Here is a 22,827-nt window from a genome sequence, read left to right on the forward strand (position 1 = left end):
CTGGAACAGAGGAGAGAGAAAACAGTGGGGGTGGAGAAAAAGGAAAAAGCAATGACAAGTTAGCATTTCTGTGGATGATTCCCGCTGTTTCAGTGGGGAAACTGTGAGACGGGCGGGAAACGGGGAATATGCAAGGCTTCCACTTGGATTCAACCTATATCGGGGGGGGGGGGGGGGGGGGGGGCAACATTGCCTTTTTCTTGGGGGGTGTTCTGTAGATAGTTCAAGCATGTTCATTTGTGTTCATGTTGGTGCTACATCTGCCGTGTGTGTGAGAGAGGGGAAAACAGCATTCTTATGATGGCCAAAGTACAGTTCTTGCTTTATACAACCACAATCACTCTGGATGTCAGTAAATATGGATTTTGTATGTGACAAAAATATGTTTTGGTCTGAAATATTGTGTCTGCACGCCATTGTAACTGCCACATAATCATGGGCTGAGCTACACCTGTGTCATGTCCAACCATAAATATTCTGATATCTGGAAGTTTCAATGGTGCAGATTTCCCTTTGAGACCCCCCCCCAACCCCCACCCCCCACCCAATAACTCATATCATGTACCTCAAATGTCTGTTGCACAACCTCTGTTCAATAAACTTCTGCTTTAAAGGGTGTGACACCACATCAGCTCACTCTTTCCCACGCCTGTGTTCCTTCAGAGCCCCGAGAGGCCGGTTTTTGCGTGTGTGTGTGTGTGTGTGTGTGTGTGTGTGTGTGTGTGTGTGTGTGTGTGTGTGTGTGTGTGTGTGTGTGTGTGTGTGTGTGTGTGTAGTCACGTAATTCATCAATGACACGACAGAGATCAGCTGCTTCATTTAAGCACTCCAAAGCAACACAAAACACTGATGAAAAGCGTGGGACAGCACGTGAATCAGCCCCAAAATCTAAGAAAAATATACTGGTCAGAAGACCCCTGATCACGCTCCTTTAAGCCCCTGATGTCTGCTTAGAAATAGAAATGAGATGGAGTGCGCACAGTCAAATTTATAGAATTTAATAGAATAGAATAGAACTGAATATAAGTGTGACAGTGACACGTGCACTACTGTATGTTCTGCAGTGAGAACACTGCAGAACATTGGAACGATAGATAGATAGATAGATAGATAGATAGATAGATAGATAGATAGATAGATAGATAGATAGATAGATAGATAGATAGATAGATAGATAGATAGATAGATAGATAGATAGATCTGCAGTGTCATACCTGTGGCGTCATACCTGTTAATTGCTGTTCGTTAATTGTGCGTCCCGCGCGCGAGCACTGGGTTCAGAGCGAGGCTCCTGGTCAGTGGGTAGTGACCTTTCCAGCTCCGCGTGCTCCTCCATGTCTGCTCCTCAGCTCCGCTCGTCCTCCGTCGTCTCCCTCCGGAGCATGAAAGCGCTGACGTTTGGACTAACCCTCGTTCGACAGTAAGTGCGGTTGCCATTGATGTTTAATGTTTATGATGAATGTCTTTCTGTTTGCACGCAGACGGTAAGAGTAGCGCTGCGTGTTGCTGCTGTTTATGAAGGACTACAGTCAGTGGACCTGGCTGTGAGCTATTTATAGGAAAGTAATAATATATATCTGTATGTATAGCGACGCGCCATGCTTCCTTGTGTCGCCACTTACTGTACTTGTACTGTAAAATCAGTTCCTCTACTGACTCCAGGCCGTGGTCTGCATGTATTTGCTGTGTCTGGACAGACGCAGCAGGTGGCACAGCGCGCGCACTGTGCGCACTGACAGACAGAGACGTCGGCAGTGTCCGGACAGTGTTTGCCTCTATTTTTAACTCTAACTTCAGCGCATACAGGGCAGTTATCGGAGCGCCATAGCTGACTGTAAACAAGGACAGTCTCATGAGCTGAGCAGCTAGCAGGAATTCACAACCCCTCTCCAGCTGTCCCTGTGCACTTCAGCCTTCAGCCACCAGAGAGCAGACTGACTGAATGAATGAACGGGCTCCCTCCCTCCTCATCAGGCACAGTGCTGTCATTATCTGGCACAACTCTGCAAAACCAAATTGGAATTTATGGTTTCGATATTATAATAACATGAATGTTATGTGGAATCACAGAAAATCCATCCTAGATTGTTTTACATCAGCACGTCAGTGTCAAGAGAAATGATGTAAATGAAACTAGAAACCAAAAGACACTGCAGGTGAAAATTAGCCGATGATTATATAACCGTTTTTGAGGCTCTGGGAAATTGTGAAAAGCATTTTAACTATTTTCTGATGTTCATAGACTAAAGTTCATCACAAAATAAAAGAATCATTGATGATGCTTCTCTACCTGATCTGTTCATGACACTGATGATGAGACTCTGACAAAACCTTTTTCTCCTGCAGCGGGGAAACACAGTACAACAAAGAAGGCCTGCTGCAAGGTAGAGTATGTCTGAGGATATGACACCTCTCTCTCTCTGCCCCCCCACCCCATCTCTCTCTCGTGCTTTCTCTGTGTCTTGCTTTCATCTCGCCCTCTTCCTCCACGCAGGTCAGGCTATAGACTCGCCCCTGTCTGAGACGGGGCTGCAGCAGGCTGAGGCTGCAGGCCGTTACCTGAAGGATGTCAAGTTCACCGACGTGTTTGTCAGTGATATGCTTCGTGCCCGGCAGGTGCGATGCTTTATTTAGATTTATACACATCAGTCCACACTTTTTTGGTTTTATTTCCACACGTCTCAGAGTGGTATTTAGCAGGGCCGAGAGCAGAAATCACAAAGGATACCAGTCGATGGCTTCAAATGAAGGAACTCATCAGGAGAAACTGAGCTTCTTCTCCACAGCATGTCTCCCACGTGTCTGCCGCTGTGTGACGGCATGATCGTGTCATTTTTCTTCCAGACTGCTGAAAAAATAATGAAACATAACAGCAGCTGCTCTGCTCTACAGATGGCGTGTGACCCTTTACTTAAAGAGAAGGTGAGCAGCATTTCTTCTGTGTGATTTTACAACTTTACAGCAAAAGCATTTTCTCCTTTAAACATTTACTTGAGATATATTTACTCATTAATGAGCACACTTGAGCCAGTGACTTGTTTTTCAGAGCTTTGGGATCGCAGAAGGTGGACGGGTGCAGGACTTGAGAGACATGGCCAAGGCAGCCGGTCAGTCATTTCCAGGCTTCACCCCTCCAGAGGGGGAGACGCAGGAGCAGGTGAGGCTGGAAGGGTCCAGTCTCATTTCTGTTTTTGTTTTTTTGTTTTGAATCAGCAGTATTTACTCTCTCTGTGTCCTAAATCAACTTAAGACTGGGAAAGTTGAGGAACGCTCCAAAAACACCTGTTTGGATCATTCCACAGGTAAACAGGTTCACTGGTAACAGGTGAGAGGATCATGATTGGGTATGAAAGGCACCCTGGAAAGGCTCAGTCGTTCATAGAGGATGGAGGTTCACCACTTTGTGAACACATGATTGGATGAAGGATGTTACTGCATGGGCTCAGAACGCTTCATGAAAAGATGATCGCATCCGCTAATTATTTATGTTTTGCACAGTGAGGAAAGATTGTCTTGGCCATAACAAAATGGGACACTCATCTGTTGCCCCAACAACAATCAGGTCTTTATCCATAAGATATGGCTCAACCTGAATGCTCTGCTACACTTAACGCTCACCACTAGGTGGCAGAAAACACGCATTTCCTCAGTCAGCCACACTGTCTGCATGGATGCAACATGCTTGTCAGGGCCTCTTTGCATCCACATGGTTCTATTTCTTTTGTATCTGCCAGAGCTTGGTGTGAATCGGGAGGATCAAAGTACATGCCCTTCCACTGTCAAGCAACGTCACTGGCCCTGATTAAAAAGTCACCACTTACCTTTGTGTTATTTGTGTAAGAGGCCGTGTGGGAGGACGGTGCGCGTGAGGCCATCGGAAGGAAGGATGTTCTATTTCAAAGGCACAACGTCAGGCTTCATCAATTAGATCTCGGTTTGGACGTTAACTCTGCACATGACCAGCAGCAGCAGTCAGGATGATGATGCAGATACACAAAGATAGAATTGACGTAAGCGCCGAGCGCCCCAATCAGTGTCGGCTAGAGGCCTCCCTCCCAGCTTTCCTGAACGATTTACAGGCTGTTGTTTCAAGATGAAACTGGACTCGGTGTGTGTTTTTGATGGGAAAGGCTGTGGCCACGCTGTTAATAAAATGAGCTGTAACTGTAATAGTTATATTTCCATGACATCTGCTGGTAGTGTCGAAAGAAAATACGCACTTTCTAACAGATTCTTCCTCCGTTTAGGTGAAGGAGCGGGTTAAAGAGTTCATGGAGAAAATGCTCCAGCAAGTTGGGGCCAAACACTGGCACAACAGAGGTGAGGACAAAAGTCCCTCATGTGTCCCACCAGAAGCTTCTCCTGTGGAGGGAAAGGCAGACGACGGGCTCAGGGGCGTCCTCGTCCACGCTTTGGTGGTCACCCACGGGGCCTACATGTGCGTGGCAGTGCGCTACTTTGTGGAGGAGCTCCGTTGCTCCGTGCCTCTGGGTTCTGACAGGGCACACATGTTCTCTTTAAGTCCGAACACAGGTCTGTGCCGGTTTATACTCACCGTGAGGAAAGAGGACGACAGGTTCAAACTGTCAGGGATACGCTGCGTGTTTGTCCACAGAGGGGACCATGTCCAACAGTAGGAGTCACACGAACAGAGGAAATGCGCATTTTGTACATTTTAGGAAAAAGCTCCACAGCCTCAATGCTGAAAGTTTACAAATTAGATTTATTTGTGGGTTCTGCTCAGTCACATTTTATTTATTCAGTGGTGAAACAAAGTTTTCCTGGTTGTTCAATCGAAGTTTTATCAAACAGAAACTCTTAGGTGCTATTTATATTAAAAACACAGTTAATTGAATGCAGAAATTCAGTTTAAAATCACCAAAATATGGAGCAATAATGCACATAATGCAGCCTTTTTATTTCATATAATAATAATCCAGAAATTTTCAGGCTTGAATGCTGTTGAATTTAAGCTCAGAGACGGTTTGTGTTGCAGGGCCATGTCATCATCACTTTGTTACTTTCTGGTTATTCATTACTGTAAATGTGGGCAGCATTGTGCTCTAATGAGTCTGTGTTTCTATATTTACCCTCCGGAAGCTCACGGTTTTTGCGTGGGAGCGCAGAGCAGAACTGCGACAGTGTTGACTCTTTGGAAATCAGTGACTTTTTCATTGTTGTGAATTAACACTTCGGTCAAGAGGGACAAATGCACGACAGGAAAGACGCACACGCTCCGCGCTGCACTGTTAATGCACTGTGTTCTTCTGATTCTCCACTGTTCACAAACTGTAGAGTGATTAAACATTACTCTTTCAATATGATAATTAAAAACATGTACAGTGTGACTTCTGAACTCTCAGTACCTTTGGTCACTGGGATCCAGTCAAACTTGTATTTCATGATAGGAAAATCCAGCTGTTACTGCTGTTGGCTGTTGAATTAAACTACCTGAACTGCCTAAAACCCACACTGAGTCTGTGTTGGGTCTCGTGTGTTTATCTTTGCACGATTTATCACTTAGATCGTGCTTTATGGACATAATGTGTTCATTTCAGTCAGCATGCCTCTTCACTCACATGGCGGTCTACATTTATTTGATGTGCTGATATCAAATGAAAGTTTAGATTTTCTCTTTTTGATATCACTTCATTTGGACATTGTTTGTCCAGGTCAAATATTTTCTCATTACATAACCAGTTTGTTGTGTGCTTAATAACCACATGGTTGTTGTGGCCTTTCCTTGGACTGCTTGCTTGGTTGGCAGAAGAATGTGCAGAGGTTTATTTGTTGTTCTGATATGTTTTGTGACTCAAATATTTCCCAATTTTTCTTTTTTCCTCAAAATGCAACAGCTTGTTCGTAATGATGTCACTTTATGTTCTGTAGCCACATAAGGACTACAGACAGGGCCTCGCATGGAGCCGTGTGTCACAGGATGTTCCTTCATGACGGTTCACACTCAGTTATCCCAGAACAGCTTTCACACACGCAGAAATCCACTTAACACAAACAGACAGACGATCCGCAGAATAGTCACCATTTATTCATCCACATCAGAAACAACACAACGTGAAATATATAAATAAGAAACAGAAGGCTTGGAAGGAAGTCATTCAACACATTTCAATAAATAAATACCTTTTCATTGCTGTGACTATTGGTGTCCAGCACCCGACATCATTTGATCCTGTTTATGTATGACTGCAAAAGAATGCACTGTTCAATTTCTTTTTAAGTTTTCCTGTAATGAAGGACAACTGTATCAACAAATGCACGTATAAATATTCATAATTACTTACAGATTACACATTTGTACATATGCAAAACAAACATTGCCACATCTGGCCCAAGGTTTAAAATTTAACTGACGAAAGAGGTGAAAGGACAGCAGGACGCTGCATCAGACTCTGCCATCAGACGACTCTGTCCGTCGTCTGCTGTTCAAACAGAGGGCCTGTGCAGGCTGCTGTGATGTAACACGGTTTGTGAGAACGTTACCCAGTTTAATAGCTCCATAAAACTGATTCTGTAAAATGAAGAACTGTAGGGATGAAATGCTTTTTCCTCAGAAGCTGTAAGATATTTAAGCTCTCATGTGGCTTCAGAAAACAACGCGGCACCCTTGAGTGTCAGTTTGACTCTACCAGCCGTTTGGAGGTCACTCTGTGGCTCTCACTGGTCCTGCAGTCCACAGATGCAGGACCAGGTGTCTACAGGTACAGTATCTGCTCCCCCCATGCAGTCAAACATAAAGACTTGACTTAGTCTTGTTCTGCCCGGTCTACAATATTCGTCTTGACAGGACTGACGGGCCCGTTGGGCTGTAAGACGCGCAGCGGGTCGTCACAGGACGTGATGGTCTCTTTGGACACAGCACCGGCCTGGTCCTGCTCAGGCTGCCCTTGCGCTGCATCCTTGTGATCCTTGGCAGAATGTGAGGGATGTGACTGCGATCTTAACGGATCAGAGGGGTTCACCTCCTCGCTCCTCCTCTGTCTCTTTACCAAGGGACCCAGGAACCTCTCCACCAGGGCCGAGGAGGCCTCAGGTGGCTCCTGGCTCGCAACTCCCAGCTCAGCTCGATCCAGTTTCAGTAGCCGGGCCCCACTCACAGAATAAAGCACGTCACGACGGGTCGCCAAATCAAACCAAATGCGCTGGAAGAGACAATCTCCTCTGTCCCTTTGCCTCTGTTTTATAGAAAAAAGCAGACAAATATAAAGTTTAACGTTTTTCCTGCGCTCCTGACTTCAGTTCAGTGCATGTAAAAGTACTCACGGAGCTGTACAGCCTCCCCTTTGAGTCCATACAGAGGAACCGTCTTCTTCTCAAATCAAATATTGACACAGAGTTGCTTCTATCTGTCCTTACTGGCAAAATAACTGTAAGAGAACAGGTTCAAACAGTCCACCATCAGCTTTAAATGGCAAAATTCATAAAGAGTGTGTTTAGAAAAGTTTTAGAAACATGAACATTACTGGCTGCCAGAAATCATGTTTGTTTGTATTGATGATCTGCAAAATACACCCTGAAATTCTATATTTGTAATTTTAGCAGAGCGCAGAATCTTTTACCTTTGTGAACAAACACATTTTGAATCATTTTAGGACATATATGTAAAGCTGTTGCCCTCTGAGAAATGAAATGAACAATGCAGGACAAAGAAATAGTTGCATTTAGTATTAAAAATGTTAATATTTCCTGGAATGAATGAATTGTAGTGAAGTAAATCTATATAATGAATGTTGGCAGACTCACCCAGAAAGTGTGTGTGAACGCCTTTTCGCAGTGACCCGCTCAGCTCCTCGTAGAGACGTCCTGTCCCGCTGGATGCGTCTGCATGTGCTCCTGTGCTGCTCTGCTGATGGGAAAGTCGCCGTGGGTCCCGCAGCCTCATTGTACAAACCACCGGTACAGACACATGTATGGCAATGAGGACGAGTGAGAGGAAAGCTGCTTGCATGATCAGTGGGGATGCCTTGCTCTCTTTACAGCGCAAATGTTCAGGTTGGTGTGTGGGCAGCTACTGGAGGAGGAGAAAGTCCAACAGGTCTATTTAAACAGAGGGTCGATACTGTGGCTAACTCATTGACCAAAATGACTCAAGGCCTGCCTGTTTTTCCACGCTTCAGGGTTGCTGAGGTGGAATTCCTGCATGCTCTAACTGCTAAAGCGCTGTTTTATGTGTGTAAGATACAGATATGTGTATAAAATACAGATTTCCCTGCCGTAAAAAGCAGCACTGGTTCCTCCGTCCAAACCTAAAAACAAGGACATGCAGATTACTGCAGAGGCTGGAGGAGAGGGGAGAGCAGAAGATGTGAGAGGATGAAGGACTCGTCTCATCCACGAGCAAGAAAAAAGGAGGTAAGAATATCAGGCTTCCTAACTATTGTTTGACTTTTATTGGTTGAAGTTTGTTGGAAACTCAGTATTTCTTCTGGTAAGGGTTCTGGTTCACTTCACCTGCAAGGTGCATGAAAGGAGGAAATTCTGAAAGGATAAAAAATTCAGTAAAACCTATAGTGTCTGAACGGGTTTAAAACAAATTTAAACTAGAAAATAAAGACTTGTTTCATTACTTACAAATAAGACACTTTTTTGATACACAGGTATATCATCAGAAAGCAATGTGCTGGTTAAAATGATGATGGATGCCTACGAGGAAATGCCTTGTATGCATGTCTACAGAAATGTAATGGTAATACCTCACTGTATTTAAAATCTAAATGGGAAGATGAACTACGGACGGAAATTTCAGAGTGTGATTGGCATTTATTATGTAAGACACAACACAGCTTCACGAGCTCTAAACGCTGGAGAGAGTTTGGCTGGAAAAATCTGACACGTTTCTTTGTCAAATTAAAAGCAAACAGACTGGAACAAAAATGTTAGAGACAATGTGGAAACTGTAATGCCAATCACAGTCATATTTTCTGGTCATGAGCCAAACTGCAACCTTTCTGGGATGACAGCATTGGACTTCTGGAGGGCATCTAAGGTATCCACAGTGGGATGGATCTCAGAAGGAGTTATTATGAAAGAAGACAGGTACCTCTTCAAAATAATGATTGTTGCCTATAAGAAGGCCATTACGAGGAACTGGTTGAAACCTGATGCTCCAAAAACAGGGCAGTGGATGGACATTATGGAGGAGATCTACGCAATGGAGAAAACGACTTTTCACCTGCGAATCAAAGCAGGTGACTGCACAAAAATGGAGGAAATGGGCATTATTCAAAAACAAAGATAATGCTTACTCAGCTGACGGAGAATTTGTATGCACCCTTTTGTGTTACTTTATTTTTTTATTTATTTTTTTCCTCTGTTCCTGCTGTCGCTATACAAACAAAACTAAATAAATAGTTTTTTAAAAAAAACCTATAGCGTCAGGAACACCTCTGTCCTCTTACCTGTTCATGACCACAGGCCAAAGCTAGTAAATTATACCTTTACTGCTGAGGTTTAAATTACTGATGCAAACTGATTGATAATATATAATTAGACAGTAATTAGATCGTGTTGTGTCACAGCATGTTGACCTGCTTAACGGCATACCTCCCCGCCTCTCACTTCCTTTCACCTGAGTGCACATTTCTGTGTCAGACAGCTTTGGAGCCTCTTCAGATTTTAAAGTTGGAAGCTTTTCACCCCAAAGAGACAATATGTTGGACTCATGTCAGTGTTCATTCTCAATTAAGTGGAAGAAGTGCAGTCAACCTGTCATTAGATGACTGTATTCACAGTCTGAGCTGTAAATAGTATTTAGAGCAACTGTGAAAATGATGAGCAGAGGCATGATTATTTTGAGCTCCCTGGAAGAATATTGCACTCCAGAGGGCAGTAATGATCATTTTTCATACTGATGAGGTTAATAAACAGTAACAGGGATGTGGGGAACCACTTATCACCTCTATTTCACAGGTCAGTTACTTCCAAACATTTCTTGTAACTTTCTCACAAAGATTCAACACTAGCAGGTGAAATAAATACAAATATCTTAGTTATTTTAGTTTGCTGTGTTGAGTAGGAAGAGCATTTGCACCTTTTCACAGTAATTTCCTTGAAAGAACTGCTCGATTTGAAGTAAATATTCATTAATCACTCAGTGCTGCTGTGCACTGTGGAAAAGAGTGTATTCATGTCTGTGGAAACAACTGAACGCTGTCTTTATTTTAGTGCCAAACGACAAAGGCATGTCCAGGAAACCTACTGGGAAATTACAAGAAGGTTATGTAGAACCCCTCCTCCCCATGCTTCACCAGCAGAGGGCGCCACACGCTGAGTCTTGGTCATTCATTGACCATGACTTTGGCTTGAGGTTTAACATTTCCCCTGGTGCTCATAGATGACCTCTTTCTATAATAACGTGCGGCATTCAGGGTGAAGAAGCATGACGAAGGAAACATGCAAAGCATCCAATTACAACAGCTTTTACAAAACATCTTTTATTATTATCTCAGGAATACAGTTGACTGCTGTGCACAGCACATACGTACAAAAATAAAAGGAAAACCATTTGTAATATAGTATTTTACTCACTCATATTTTTCAGAAACAAATGATTTGAGCAGTCTGTTGTTTCAAACTAATTTACAATCATTTCAATAATCGGAACTAAGGCAGAAGGTGAGGTATATGTTAAAAAAGAGGAGGGGGACTCAGAGGGAGCACTCTCCCCTCAGTGCAGGAATAGAAAACTGAGAAACACAAAGGCTGCTGGCACACAGGGACACACGCACGCACACATGCACGCACACACACACGCACACACACACAAGTCTGATCCCAGATCCTCCCACAGACCTCCAGTCTCCAGTTCCCTGTGAACCAACACATTTATAAACCAGCTGAACAGGTATGATAAACACAATGGCAAAATCCAGACGCTGGATCCTTAATCAAAGGGGGAACACGTGCCTCGTCCATTCACAACTCCATATGCATAATAAAGGAATTTAGGATGTGAGGGTTAATGCTGAAAGGTGATATGCTTCATGACATTAACCACCCTTGCTCAGTTACTGTATCACACAACCTTTTCTGCCTCAAAACAACACCATGCAAAAGTTGTAGAAAGTGTAACAGAGTCATTTTTCCTTTAAACTTTCAATTCTCAAGCTCTCAAAATCTGACACCAAGCTAACTTGCTTTCGGTGTAGGTGTCCCTTCCCGCTTCAAGAGCACTGTAACTTTACATTTCCCACTCTGCCATTCAGCTCACGGCTCGTTGCAGCGTCCTCTGAAACACACCAGAATAAATCAGAAATGACATACAGTAATTAAAACAAGTAGTTATGATCTTGCATGTCAGCTTGTTTCAGTGAAAGCATCGCAAGGAAAAATAACGTCTACCCTGCTCAATAAATTGCACTCCATACAAAAAACAGATTTGCACCATTTGTGTATTTTGACAAACTAGTCAAAAAAAAACCTCTCCACCCAACCCTCACTGTCACAAAATCAGTCCTGAAGAAGCTACAATTGATCGTTTTCTGATCATAGTGATGTGATAAAGGCTTATCAGTCAAAATGAGTGGTCGAGGCAAAATCCCCCAAACGCAATTACCAATGGTGTCAGTACGCAGAAACATTAAACATGACATCCTGGGAGGGTCGGGTTGCTCTCTTGGATCACAGTATTCAGTCCAGAAGACGACCTGTTCGCAGGTTCAACCTCGTGTCCCTTTCCTTTCCTGGAAGCATTAGATTCTTTTGAAGCAGCCTTTTGCTACATAGCTACCAGCTGAAAGCACAGTCAGACATCCCTCAGTAGCCTCTGCGTCGCCTTTTTCCATCCCTCCTGTCCTCATCCTCCAGCACATCAGCCTGCACGCTCAGACAATGCCCTGACTCAAGGTAAATTGATCTGATACCATCTCTACTGTTGCTTTGGAGGAAACAGAACATGACAGGAGCGTGCTCAGTCGCACACACACACACACACACACACACACACACACACACACACTCAGACATGCAAGACGCCGCACATTCGTCTCTGCTACTAGACATAAGCTGGAGCTTAAAGGGCTCGTAAACCATCGCTCACAGACATTCTGTCAGTGCGTTACAGTAATGTTAGAAAGGGCATGAGGTAAAATATGATGACATATACAGTATGTATAGGAGCCTTGGTACTTTCTTTAATCATATTTCACCAATCTGGCCTGACTGGTGGTTTGATACTGACAGAATATTGCAGGTCAAGTACCAAAATATAGCAACTGAATTCAGGGTGAATAAAAAACGAGCTGTCACACCTTATGTCAACATTAAATAGACTCTGCCCAGAAGTACGTGAAAGGTGCAGAGTCATTAATGTCTTCATTGCACAATACAAGACGACCGTTTGTGTCTTGATCAAGAAATAGCCGAACAGGTGCAGAGTGCCGCAAAGCAACAAGGTAAAAGTCATTGAGCTGGACCAGAAAACATGCCTGCATCACTGACACGAAGTACAGAAAGCCCACATCCTCGACCTCGGTACAAAAATGGCTCAGATGAGCGGGACAGGAATCCCACTGACTGTCCAGCCTGACATCAACAGACGAGGGGCCCACTCGTCTGATGCTCAGATATTTTACCCCACGTTATCCATACCCTCACCGAGTTAAACAAACAACCCGAGCCACATGCAGAATCTCATGTAAGTCCTCTGTACTTCAGTGTTACCTTCAACTGTGCTTGCTCTCTGTCCTCCCCCTCCCCCTCGTCTCCGCAGTGGAAAACTATCTGAAAGAGGAGCACGAGCAGTTGTTGAATTCAAGTAAGGTATGCTGCATGCATGAAGCCTGGATGAACATCGCTGACGTAACCCTTTGGTTCACTGCTTCTTAAACATTGCTCTTTGTTGTTTTTGCCATAATGTGACTGAGAGACCAATCTGAATAATGCAGAAACAGCATAAAAATCTGGGATCAATCCACATCATTCCCTGAAGTTTCCTTCACAAATCCAGTTCTTTCTAAGCTAAACTTCAAACGAATGCAGCAGATCAGCGTATTTACAGTGAACTGACTCCTCAGCGACGTGCACGGTAACTTCACCCACTTCTGCTTAAACGCGTTACTCTAAGTGCCAGATATCATCAGACTGGTGCGAAAATCAAACCGCTCCCATCATCGCTTTTGCTCTAAACAGCATTTTCCAAAACAAAACTGAATAAATTAGCGGGAGTCACCTCCAAAACAAAACACCAAGGCTACAGACCAGATGCAGCAGATTGACCTGCAGGGAAATACAACAGGAAGAAATGGAGGGCGTTTTGCTTCATGGCGTCGGGTCTATGATGCCCTGTTAGATGCCCCCTTGACCTCCCACAATGAGAAGTGAAGCAGCTCTCAAACCAACCAGTTCCACAGAAATACTAAAAATAAATGCAACGCATGTCCACAAACGCAGCAGCGACTCACACTCAGTCTGGCCTGATGATCAGAAGTGAAACCTGGGATTGTCAAAGCTCCCTTGGACATGATGGGGGGGGGGGGTGCTGACTCTAAATCTGGCTTTCCATATTAACATGAGGCTCCTCTGGGTCCTGTGCAGCATAGAGTCTCAATTACTTAATTGATCTAATTGTGGAAAGAAAATAAAGTGGAGAAACCTCTGGCCCTCTAGGAATTGGGGTAAAGCACCCCGGTGGTGTCTGAGGGAGTGATGACTTGCATTTCATTCCTATTTCTGACTTGAGCACCACGTTTCTCGCATGCTAGGGTAAGGGGGGCCGCAAAAAGGAATTCAAGGCACCGCCACCTCATGACGAAGCAAGAAAAACCACCGCCATGTTTGCAAGTGCTCTAGTTGCCCTGACAGTGACAGAGACAATCAAACATGGAGGATGGGAAATGTCCAAGTCCTTGACGGATGACAACAAAAACATGTGAAGTAAACAGGCATTCTTCTCTGTAGAAATTTCATGCACACATTTCTCTTTTTCTTCTTCCTCTTCTTCTCAGGATATGGTGCTTTGAGGTAATAACGTATCCGTTTCATTTCCAAAAGGATGAACTGTCATCTTCTGACAGGGCAAGGACTCAACCAATTCCAGCAAGCACCCATATAAACTGAGGGGATAAACGACGCTCTCCATCCCCTTCATATCACAAAATGATGAAAATCATAAAAGCAGCAAAGAATGGCATTCCCATCAGTTCTAATACAAAGTAAGCTACCCAAATATACATATAAAGTTTGAATAAATACTATCAGATATAGTGGTATTTCTTTCTTTTACTGTCCATTTTGTCTTTTGTGTTTGTACGTACGTATACAGTATTTATGTTACCTGGAAAATAATCCACATGTGCAAATAAGTTTGTTATTGCCAGTTTTTGCTCATCATATTCGGGGTAGGAAGTGCGTTACGGTCATGGCAGTGGTGGCCTTGTTGCCCCTCTTCACACGGCCATGCTTGCTGAGCGCTATGTAGGAGCCTCTGTAAACCAGAGACTCGTAGGCGTTGTAGTTGTTTGGGAGCAAGCTCTCCTTGAACTTGCACTCATCAAGGAAGACTGTCTGGAGAGGACAAAGACACACACAGCGCACATTTTAATCAACTGCCAACAAATAGACAGTTTGTAGCTTGAAGCTATCAAAGCAGAACATTAAAAGCTCTTTAAAAAGATCCTGAGCAATGCACAAAGATATGAAGCTAATTTTAGATTACACACAGCAACGGGAACAATGAATTCACATTTTGTTTAGAGTCGTCTGTGCAGCCTGCCAGCAGCCACAGCAAGCACTCCTAAAGGTGATGTGAGCGGGTCTATTAATCTAATTTAACTGTGCCCAGTGAGCCAGATCATCCATTAAACCAGCTGGCAGTTTACACACACCAGAAACTTCTATCGGTGATGATCTATTCACAGAAGAAAAAATAAATAAATCCAAGGAACTACTTAAAGGAACAGTTTCACATTTTTGGGGAGATTTGCTCATTTAACTTCTTGACAAGAGTTTGATGAGAAGTTCGATACCACCTTCGTGAATCTACTGTCAGGACACAGTTAGCCTAGCTTAGCATTAAGGAATCACATTAAGCATCACTAGAAAACGCCTGACACCTTGTTTGTTTCATCCATGCCCCACTAATAAAAACCACAACTTGACATTCATCACTTTTTTGTTTTGTACAGGTTAAACTAACAAGATGTAACGTGTCATCTGTTGACTGTACATCTGCATGTTTTAGGCTATCTTTGGACGGAGCAGGACAAGCTGTTTCCCTCTGTTTCATTTTTTATCCAAAGCTGCAGCTTCGTATTTAACAAATAATGACAGAGCTATCAATTTTCACATCTAACTCTTGCCAATAAAACCTTTTTTTACCAACATGTCAAACTATTCATTTAAGATGAAAAAACCTGAAACCTAGATGAAATAATGAAACCATGCAATTAAGTACTGAAATCATTTCTAAAATAGACAATATCAAGGAGATTTTAGATACGAGAATATATAGAAACTATAAACTAAACTATTATCTAAATACAGTATGAATGAGCTGACTTGTACGGCAGCACAGCAAATACTCCCCATCAGAAAGCATGCAGCCTAATTCAATCTCTTATCAGATCATCAGCCTGCTCACAAGCTAACGCTTCATCACTCACGACCAGATAACCGCCTCACATTCTGTCTGTCAAATATGTTGGCCACAGCAGGCAGAGCAGCAGCAGCCATGTGTCAGCGGGGCTCCACTAAACACAATGTTTCCTCCCCCACCACAGGGAGCATGCCTTTATTAATAGCTGCCATTGCTCTGGGAGCAAACAAAAGACTTCTTTTAAAGGTTATCTCCAGTAATTCTGCAAATACATCCCGTCTGTGTGATGGGGAAAAATAGCTCAAGTTCAAGTTGAGCTAAACTGTAAAACTAAGATTCAATACGTTAAGTAAGAGTAAAAAGTAAGATTAACATACATGTATGATGAGGTGATGAGCTTTATGTTTGTAAATGTAAGAGGATGAACTTTTTTTCATTGACTGTCATCTTAACCTCACTTCTTACAGTCTTCTTTCTCTTGAAAACTGCATTTCATATTTCAAAACGGCCAACACATTCAGCAGCAACACCCATAAAAACCATCATCAAAGTATACTACATTTTAGTGTTTTTCATTTTTGCCCTGATTGCCATTATTGCACCTCTGAAAATGTGCCCAATTGTTAAGAGGCTTAACAATTATGAGGCATACGTGCAGTATATTTTCACTGCTGCTCCATCACTCATATTAAACGATAATGCTCTCCCATCAGGTGCAAATCTTAAGTTATCAGGGTTTAATGTTCCAGAATTACGTGTTTTTTGAGGATTCACTACATGAAAGATCCAGATGGTGCTGTGCATTGAGCTCTCTTTGGGGAGCCCAGGACACCTCAGACAGCGGCAGCATGCACAGCAGCACAGTTTGTAGTATTGAATGAACTGCAGTTTGGTGGAAACAGTGAAGGTTCATAAGGCTTTGAGCAGTGCTGTCCAGGAGACACAGATTTCTAATTCATTTCCCATAAACTAGAAATCAAAGAGTGATTCAGATTTTTTGATGTTTCTTCTTTTTTAGAGGTTAGAGGTGGGAGAAGCTGCTGCTGCTGCTGCTGCTGCTGCTGGTGACGTGGTGAGGTGGGCCTTTGCCTCCAAAGATATGTGTGATGTGCACTGCCCTGCAAAATAAGCGCTTTGCCATTAAAATCGATTTCCTGCGCTGACAGGTTTCTTTGCGTCAGGGGGTTTTCCCTCCTCCTCACACACTCACACACACACAGAGCACCGCCACATTACAGGCGTGTGGACTCAACCCTGCATCTGTTAACCTCATCATTATTTACCCATAGGCCACCAAGCCTAGCACGCTTTAAATAGAGCTTTATAAATTCCTGATGAAATTAAAATATATGGATTTCGCAACGCAGAACGTGCAGCCCCCCTGTTGGCAGACAAGGCAGGAGTCCCATACCAAAAATATGATTCTGATGGAGCTGCAAGTGCGTCCTATTTTCAGGATCCCATTAACTAACACTGCCGGACAATAATTGAAATAGGCCTACTGTGCATACCTACCGTTCCGTATAACCTTCCACGGCTGTTCATTGCGACAAACAACTCACTCTTCACCCCATACAGGCTAACCACTCCTCTCTCCACCGTAGAGATCTCTATTAGACCTGATGCAAAACAAAGAATGATGACATTAGAGCAAAAATGAGACTAGAACAGCACGCGATCATTCTGGCTGATTCAGTGTTTTATCATGGTGACTGAAGCATTGTGCTCTCTCTGCGTCTATGGGTGTAACCTTGCAGATTGCTGCGCAGCATGCCGTGCCTTTGTTCTGCATCTTTCACCCCATGTTACATTTGCATCCTGGCGCGTGTCAATTAAGCGCATTCTGGCTATTGCAATAATTGCAGTAATTGCATTGACGTGCACGGCTATTGGTCTCTGGACCGCCCTCGCAGGGCTGCGTAAAAATAAGTTGTGTCTAAAAGCGTCCATACATTCATGTCATGGTTGAGCTTTGGGAGGAGGGGGGGAAGGGGGTGTTCAGGACTGATGGATACTTATTTTTAATAGATTTGTCTTTGCGTGGAAGAAATTCAATTTTCCCTCAGAGTCGGATGACATATGATCATGCACATTAACAGAGGGGATAGACTAGCCTGCTCATCACAGATCCATGCTTATTGACTCTGCCTCGCTTTTATGTCTATTGCATTACATTGGTGGAAGTAGAACTCACTGTACTGGTTTTCATTATGTACACCGTTTATCCTGCCGTCGGGGAGGATCTGAAGGTGAAACCCGATGCCCACGTTGCAGTAGAGCCTCCGGACTCTTTTGATGCCCAGCAGATAGTCACTCTCCCAGTTCAGCTCTGGTTTCTCCCCGGAGATCCCCAGTACAGAGCGGGAGAAGAGGGTCTCCCATCTTTTCTCCAGTAAAGTTGCATTTGTCCTGCTGCTCGGTAAAGGGTACGCTGACACGATCCCCAGCAGAAAGCCTAGGAGAACCACCGCGGTCAGCGTCCAGTGCGGCGTGCCGGCCTCGCAGGACATACTGACGAGGAGCCTTTGCGCAACGGCCATCCGGTTTACCTTCGGGCCACGTGGTCAAAATTAATGACCCTAAAAATACCGCTCTTCTTGTTTTGCTTCCTTCGGCATGCTGGCTGAGGGATATTTTTGGAGCGCAGATCAGGGCTTTGGGCATGAAACGCAAGCCCCGGTGCAGAGGAGGAGAGGAGACGGGAGAGTGCGCGGCAGAGCTGGAGGTGATGGTGATGGTGATGTTGGTGATGGTGATTACCATGTTTTGCAGCTCCTCCGCGCCTCTCTCTCTCACACACGCTCACTCTTTCTCTCTCTCTCTTCCCCCTCTGTCTCCCTCTTGCTAAGAGTTCAGAATAAATCCTCCACCACTCACCAAAAGCCCTGTTTCAACCTTGCCATGGCTATCGCATCCCTGGATGACATCATGCTGACTTCACCGCTGGGACGACACAAGGGTAGAGAGGGTGCTGACAGCAGGAAAAATACAAACTCTGGTGAGAGTTGAGGGGCCTACTATCACTGCTGGACGAGACAGGGAGAAAGCTTATTGGTGGCGTTCAGCGGCCGTGGGACGCGATGGGCCACTCGGGCTGCTCCCAATTTGGGTCGGTGGTCATATGTCTGTCAGACCGCTTCCTTATTTAGAAAGAAGGTGTAAAAACAGGCCCACTTGTCACCGGAGAGCAATGACAGGGCTCTCGTGGTCCCGCTTCTTCTGCCACGCCGTTCAAGAACTTTCCTCAGCAAAATCTGTATTTTCTGGGCCTAGAAATGACAGATCAGCTGGGCCAGGGAGCCGGCAGGGTGCCCACCGCCCCCGCGGCCACCAAGATCAGGGTTCAAGACCTCAGCGTCGGCCAGCATCTGCTCTGCTGACGTGTCCTTGAGCAAGACACAGACATCCTGTCAGCTCCACAGCGCGGTTGGGTAACAGAGGGCCACAGTGGCATTTTAATAAAGTATCACATTTTTATAAGTGCGTCATGAGCTCTGCATTTCCCATGGTGCATTCGTGAGAACTATGAGGAGCAAACTGGAGAGGCCTGTCAAATGGCACACATTGCCAGCGTGCCATTCCCTGCAACATGAAAGCCTATCGTCTTTTCCATGTAATAGATAATGCCACCAGCAGCATGCCCATGCGTCAGTGAGGCCAGTGCAGTTGCGCACCAGCATTCTCTCTCGCACACATCAGTTCCTCAAGATTTCCAAAGGATGGCACCATTTCCAAGTTCATTTTTATCACTCCCGTGAAGCCTGGAGGTCTTCAGTGTCTGTGCAGCAAACTGCAGAGATCTTTTTAAAGCTACAAAAACACTCCATTAAAATGAAGAGTATGATCAAAATGTGCCGCAGAGCAAATGAATCAAATATTTAACGTATAATCGAATTAACTGACCAATACTTTATCATATGTTAAGTGTATATACTGTATGCAGTATAGTAGTACACACATATATGAACAGTCATTTCACTTTTTATGAAGACTGAGAAGGAGAATGTGTTTGATGAAATCACTCAAGGACAACACCTCATTAACAATGCAGTTCTTTTATTTTGTATAAAATCTATTTGGTAACTGCATGTTTATACACAGTCTGATGGATGCATAAGGAAAATGAAATACAACTCTTGATTATGGCTGAATGCATTTAAGATGAAGAAACACGTGACTGAAATTAAAAAAAACAAAACAAAAAACAAAAACACCTGATCAGTCACGTCGCGCGGCCGTAACGCGGTCGGCCCGTTGGCACTTCTTTTGTCTGAAACTACACAGGACATTTGGTTGAGAGCAACAGAGACTGAACACGACTCCAGTTCTGTCTGCTGAGTTTAACAATGTAACAAATCTGCGACAGCAACAAACGAGTGGTTACATGAGACCAAAGCGGTGCTGAGAAAATGACGCTGTTTCGAGTTTGCACCAGATCCAACAAACACGCACACACACAAAGCGTCTCAGCTGCGCGACAGGAGTGAAGCCTTCAGCCGGCGCGCGCGTCCACGGACGGCGACCACGCGGGCGACTTTCACGCCCCTCGCCGTAGCAGATGCCGGCTGTGGGCTCTGTGATGTTATCAAAGCTACAGGATAAAGTTGGTCATGTTAAAATAAATTATAGTTTTAATGATGCTTCTATACCACATCTATACAAATAATTTATCTTTTTCACAGACACGGCCTTCATCCTTGCACCTACCAAAGAGGCCAATAGTTTAATATGTGGTGTTTTGTAATAAAAGCATAAATAAATACATATGTACAAAAAATAGGTCTGAAAAATGTACAGGCACTTGTAAAACAACTTCTCCTCTGACTCTTCAGCTACCGCTAGACAACATGTTCCTGTGCACGCCGGACAGAAAAGGAGAATTGAGCTGCTCGAGTCACTTTGCAGCAGCGTCAACAATGACAATGAATCCTCTGCCGCTTCCACTTCTCCCATGCTGAGCGTAGCTCAGGCAATAAGATCCCTCAAAGGCTATTTGCGTCTGCTGAACCTAATTCTTCACCCCTCGTGCAGGATCAGACGACCCGGATGCAAAACACTCAGACGAACTCACTCACCGGTTGCAAAGCAGGCATGGTGTTTACACCGACTGGCCAATTCCAGAGGCTGAACTGAAGGCCACAACACTCTGTAACATACAGCTAATGCGGGCCAGGCTAAAGTCAGTACAGTTTATCATAACCAATGAGACAAAACTGCACATATGCAGGTGTGTCACTCACTCATTCACCCATTCACTCATCAGTAAACCCAGTCCTTCAGACCATCCACAGACTCGCAGAATTTTCATTAACCAAATATTTGCATTTACTGCACAACTTCTTTTTTGTTTTTTGGTCTTTCAGGAATGGGTGCTATGAAGTGGGCTTCGGCATGTCACCCTACATGTTTACACTGAATAACAAGCCCGTGTGGATGTCCTAGATTGTCTTTGAGAATATACTAAAACATGAAGGTTTTTTTTAATCTAACACGGTTTTAACCTGAGACGACTGTCCTGATCAGAAGCTTAGTGGGGCAGGATGAGCAGTCCGCTGCTCTTGTTTATCCAGACAGAGGTCGTTTGATGCAATATTTCCAGTTCCAGTAAACCGCTTCATTCTTACAGTCAATAACCTCACCTCAGCAGGTTGCATGACAGCATTCCCATAGGAATCTACAGTAAATGTGTATAAAAATATTTACAGTAAAACCTACTACATGACACTAGACGGGTGAACACATGAGATGGGACCAACATCAGAGTACACTCCAACAATTTCAGACGTGAACGCCTGCAATAACAGCCGCTGATAACTCTTTAATGTCCTCTGCGGTGCCACAGAAGTTCTGTCAAGTCTGAGAAAATAACCCCGATGTTGTCCCAGTGATGTCACCAGGATTACCTTGAGTTAGGTCTGAGATTTTCAATATTAGGAGGAAAAACACTGCTTTACAAACTGAGGGTGGGGAGTTCCAAAGATGATGGCACTTAACAGGTAGAGATGTCTGATGAGAGGTGATACAGGTGTGTTATGGTAAATGCAGAATCCAGCATTCTTGGGGCCTGACCCATCGAAAGGAATAAAAACATTATCTGAAACATCTGTCTTTGAAAGTCCCCAAACTTTATGGAGCTGCGATACTAAGTGTTTTGTTTTTCACCCAAGATGTACAAGTTCAATGGTCCCAATTGTATTTTCTAAAGGGTTCGAAACAATGCGTCGATCTGTCCACGCTGCCACTGTGAATAAAGACAGACCTGTCTACGCTGAAATGATGACCCGTCTCCAGACTGGCTGAGCGATGCTGCTCCAACACTGGGTTTGACGTGTTGTTTGGAGCACAAAACACACTAAAAAAATGGTGGACAGCATAAAAGGTTAGTCGCTGTGTATCTGAGGTTGATGAGTTCTACAGTAAATCTGTTTGTGGTACCTGAGGAAAAAGACGACGGACAGAAAAGATGTCACAACAAAAGGTTTCGAGAGATTTCTATAGGACTCACACCTGACACGAGCACACAGTTGGTGTTGACTCTACAGGTGGCAGGTAACACCCTCTGCTCTAACTGAGAAAGTGCACCTTGTTGGCAGATAACATGTCTCTTGTAACATTTTCTTTCGTTAGCCACTTTCTCTCAGACCTGCCACACTTACCCCGCACAGCAAAAACATGGTTCGAGTACAAGGCATTGGGGAAACAGTGGTGCACTATGAGTTGCACACAAGGACCCTGACGTCCCACATCTTTTGCATCTAAGTCTCAGCTTTTGAGGTCCTTTTGGTCAAAGATGATCTGACTGGCCAAGTAGATGGCGACAGCACCGAAGATGGCAGAAGAGGCGATGTAGGCAGTGACAGACTGTGCGAACTGAACGATCATGCCCATGAAGAGGGTGGGGAAAACCTGAGAGAGGAGGAAAGTGCTGTCTAAGATGGCAAAGTCCAAACCCACACCACGTTTCTCAAAGCCTGACTCCGTCTCCTCCTGTTTGGTGCCGCCAGAGCCGTGAGAGGAGCCGTTCTGGCCGTGTGGACTGGGGTAGTACTCATAACTGTCCTGGCCAATAAAGGCATTCCCGTAGGGAGCCCCCGCTTTGTGGTTCAGTCCGCCTTCCTCTTCCACAGGGGTCAGATACACAGAGTCCGGCTTGGTTGTAATACCGTTTTTATGAATGCTTTTGGTTTTCTTTTTTGGCATATACACCTGAAATGAGACAAGAGTCAGCTTATCAATCATGCATGTTTTGTCAACACATTGTCATAAAGCTGTCTGAG

General features: G+C 44.2%; 4 protein-coding genes across 4 annotated transcripts in view; 1 reads left to right on the forward strand and 3 right to left on the reverse strand.

Moving 5' to 3' along the window:
* The first annotated feature begins 1,303 nt into the window (after positions 1 to 1,303).
* Positions 1,304 to 5,469, forward strand: tigara (TP53 induced glycolysis regulatory phosphatase a). Its single transcript, XM_070972759.1, has 6 exons — positions 1,304 to 1,420; positions 2,347 to 2,384; positions 2,495 to 2,616; positions 2,845 to 2,922; positions 3,047 to 3,157; positions 4,248 to 5,469. Exons 1-6 carry the CDS (start codon positions 1,335 to 1,337, stop codon positions 4,635 to 4,637), a joined length of 825 nt encoding a protein of 274 aa, XP_070828860.1. The 5' UTR covers positions 1,304 to 1,334; the 3' UTR covers positions 4,638 to 5,469.
* A 1,295-nt stretch (positions 5,470 to 6,764) lies between these two features.
* On the reverse strand, positions 6,765 to 7,966 carry LOC139337115 (fibroblast growth factor 23-like). The gene is made up of 3 exons (XM_070971518.1): positions 7,762 to 7,966; positions 7,282 to 7,385; positions 6,765 to 7,193 (listed from the first exon to the last, which is right to left on the reverse strand). Exons 1-3 carry the CDS (start codon positions 7,964 to 7,966, stop codon positions 6,765 to 6,767), a joined length of 738 nt encoding a protein of 245 aa, XP_070827619.1.
* A 2,469-nt stretch (positions 7,967 to 10,435) lies between these two features.
* Positions 10,436 to 18,483, reverse strand: LOC139337545 (fibroblast growth factor 4B-like). Its single transcript, XM_070972175.1, has 3 exons — positions 17,745 to 18,483; positions 17,066 to 17,169; positions 10,436 to 14,520 (listed from the first exon to the last, which is right to left on the reverse strand). Exons 1-3 carry the CDS (start codon positions 18,088 to 18,090, stop codon positions 14,344 to 14,346), a joined length of 627 nt encoding a protein of 208 aa, XP_070828276.1. The 5' UTR covers positions 18,091 to 18,483; the 3' UTR covers positions 10,436 to 14,343.
* A 1,104-nt stretch (positions 18,484 to 19,587) lies between these two features.
* LOC139337638 (solute carrier family 45 member 3) overlaps positions 19,588 to 22,827 on the reverse strand; it is a 34,961-nt gene continuing 31,721 nt past the window's right edge. The window contains exon 6 of the mRNA XM_070972326.1: positions 19,588 to 22,756. Within this exon, the coding sequence (XP_070828427.1) occupies positions 22,313 to 22,756 (444 nt within the window). The 3' untranslated portion in view covers positions 19,588 to 22,312. The remainder of the gene's footprint in view (positions 22,757 to 22,827) is intronic.

This window comes from Chaetodon trifascialis, chromosome 10 (assembly GCF_039877785.1).
Source record: "Chaetodon trifascialis isolate fChaTrf1 chromosome 10, fChaTrf1.hap1, whole genome shotgun sequence".
Classification (NCBI taxonomy): domain Eukaryota; kingdom Metazoa; phylum Chordata; class Actinopteri; order Chaetodontiformes; family Chaetodontidae; genus Chaetodon; species Chaetodon trifascialis.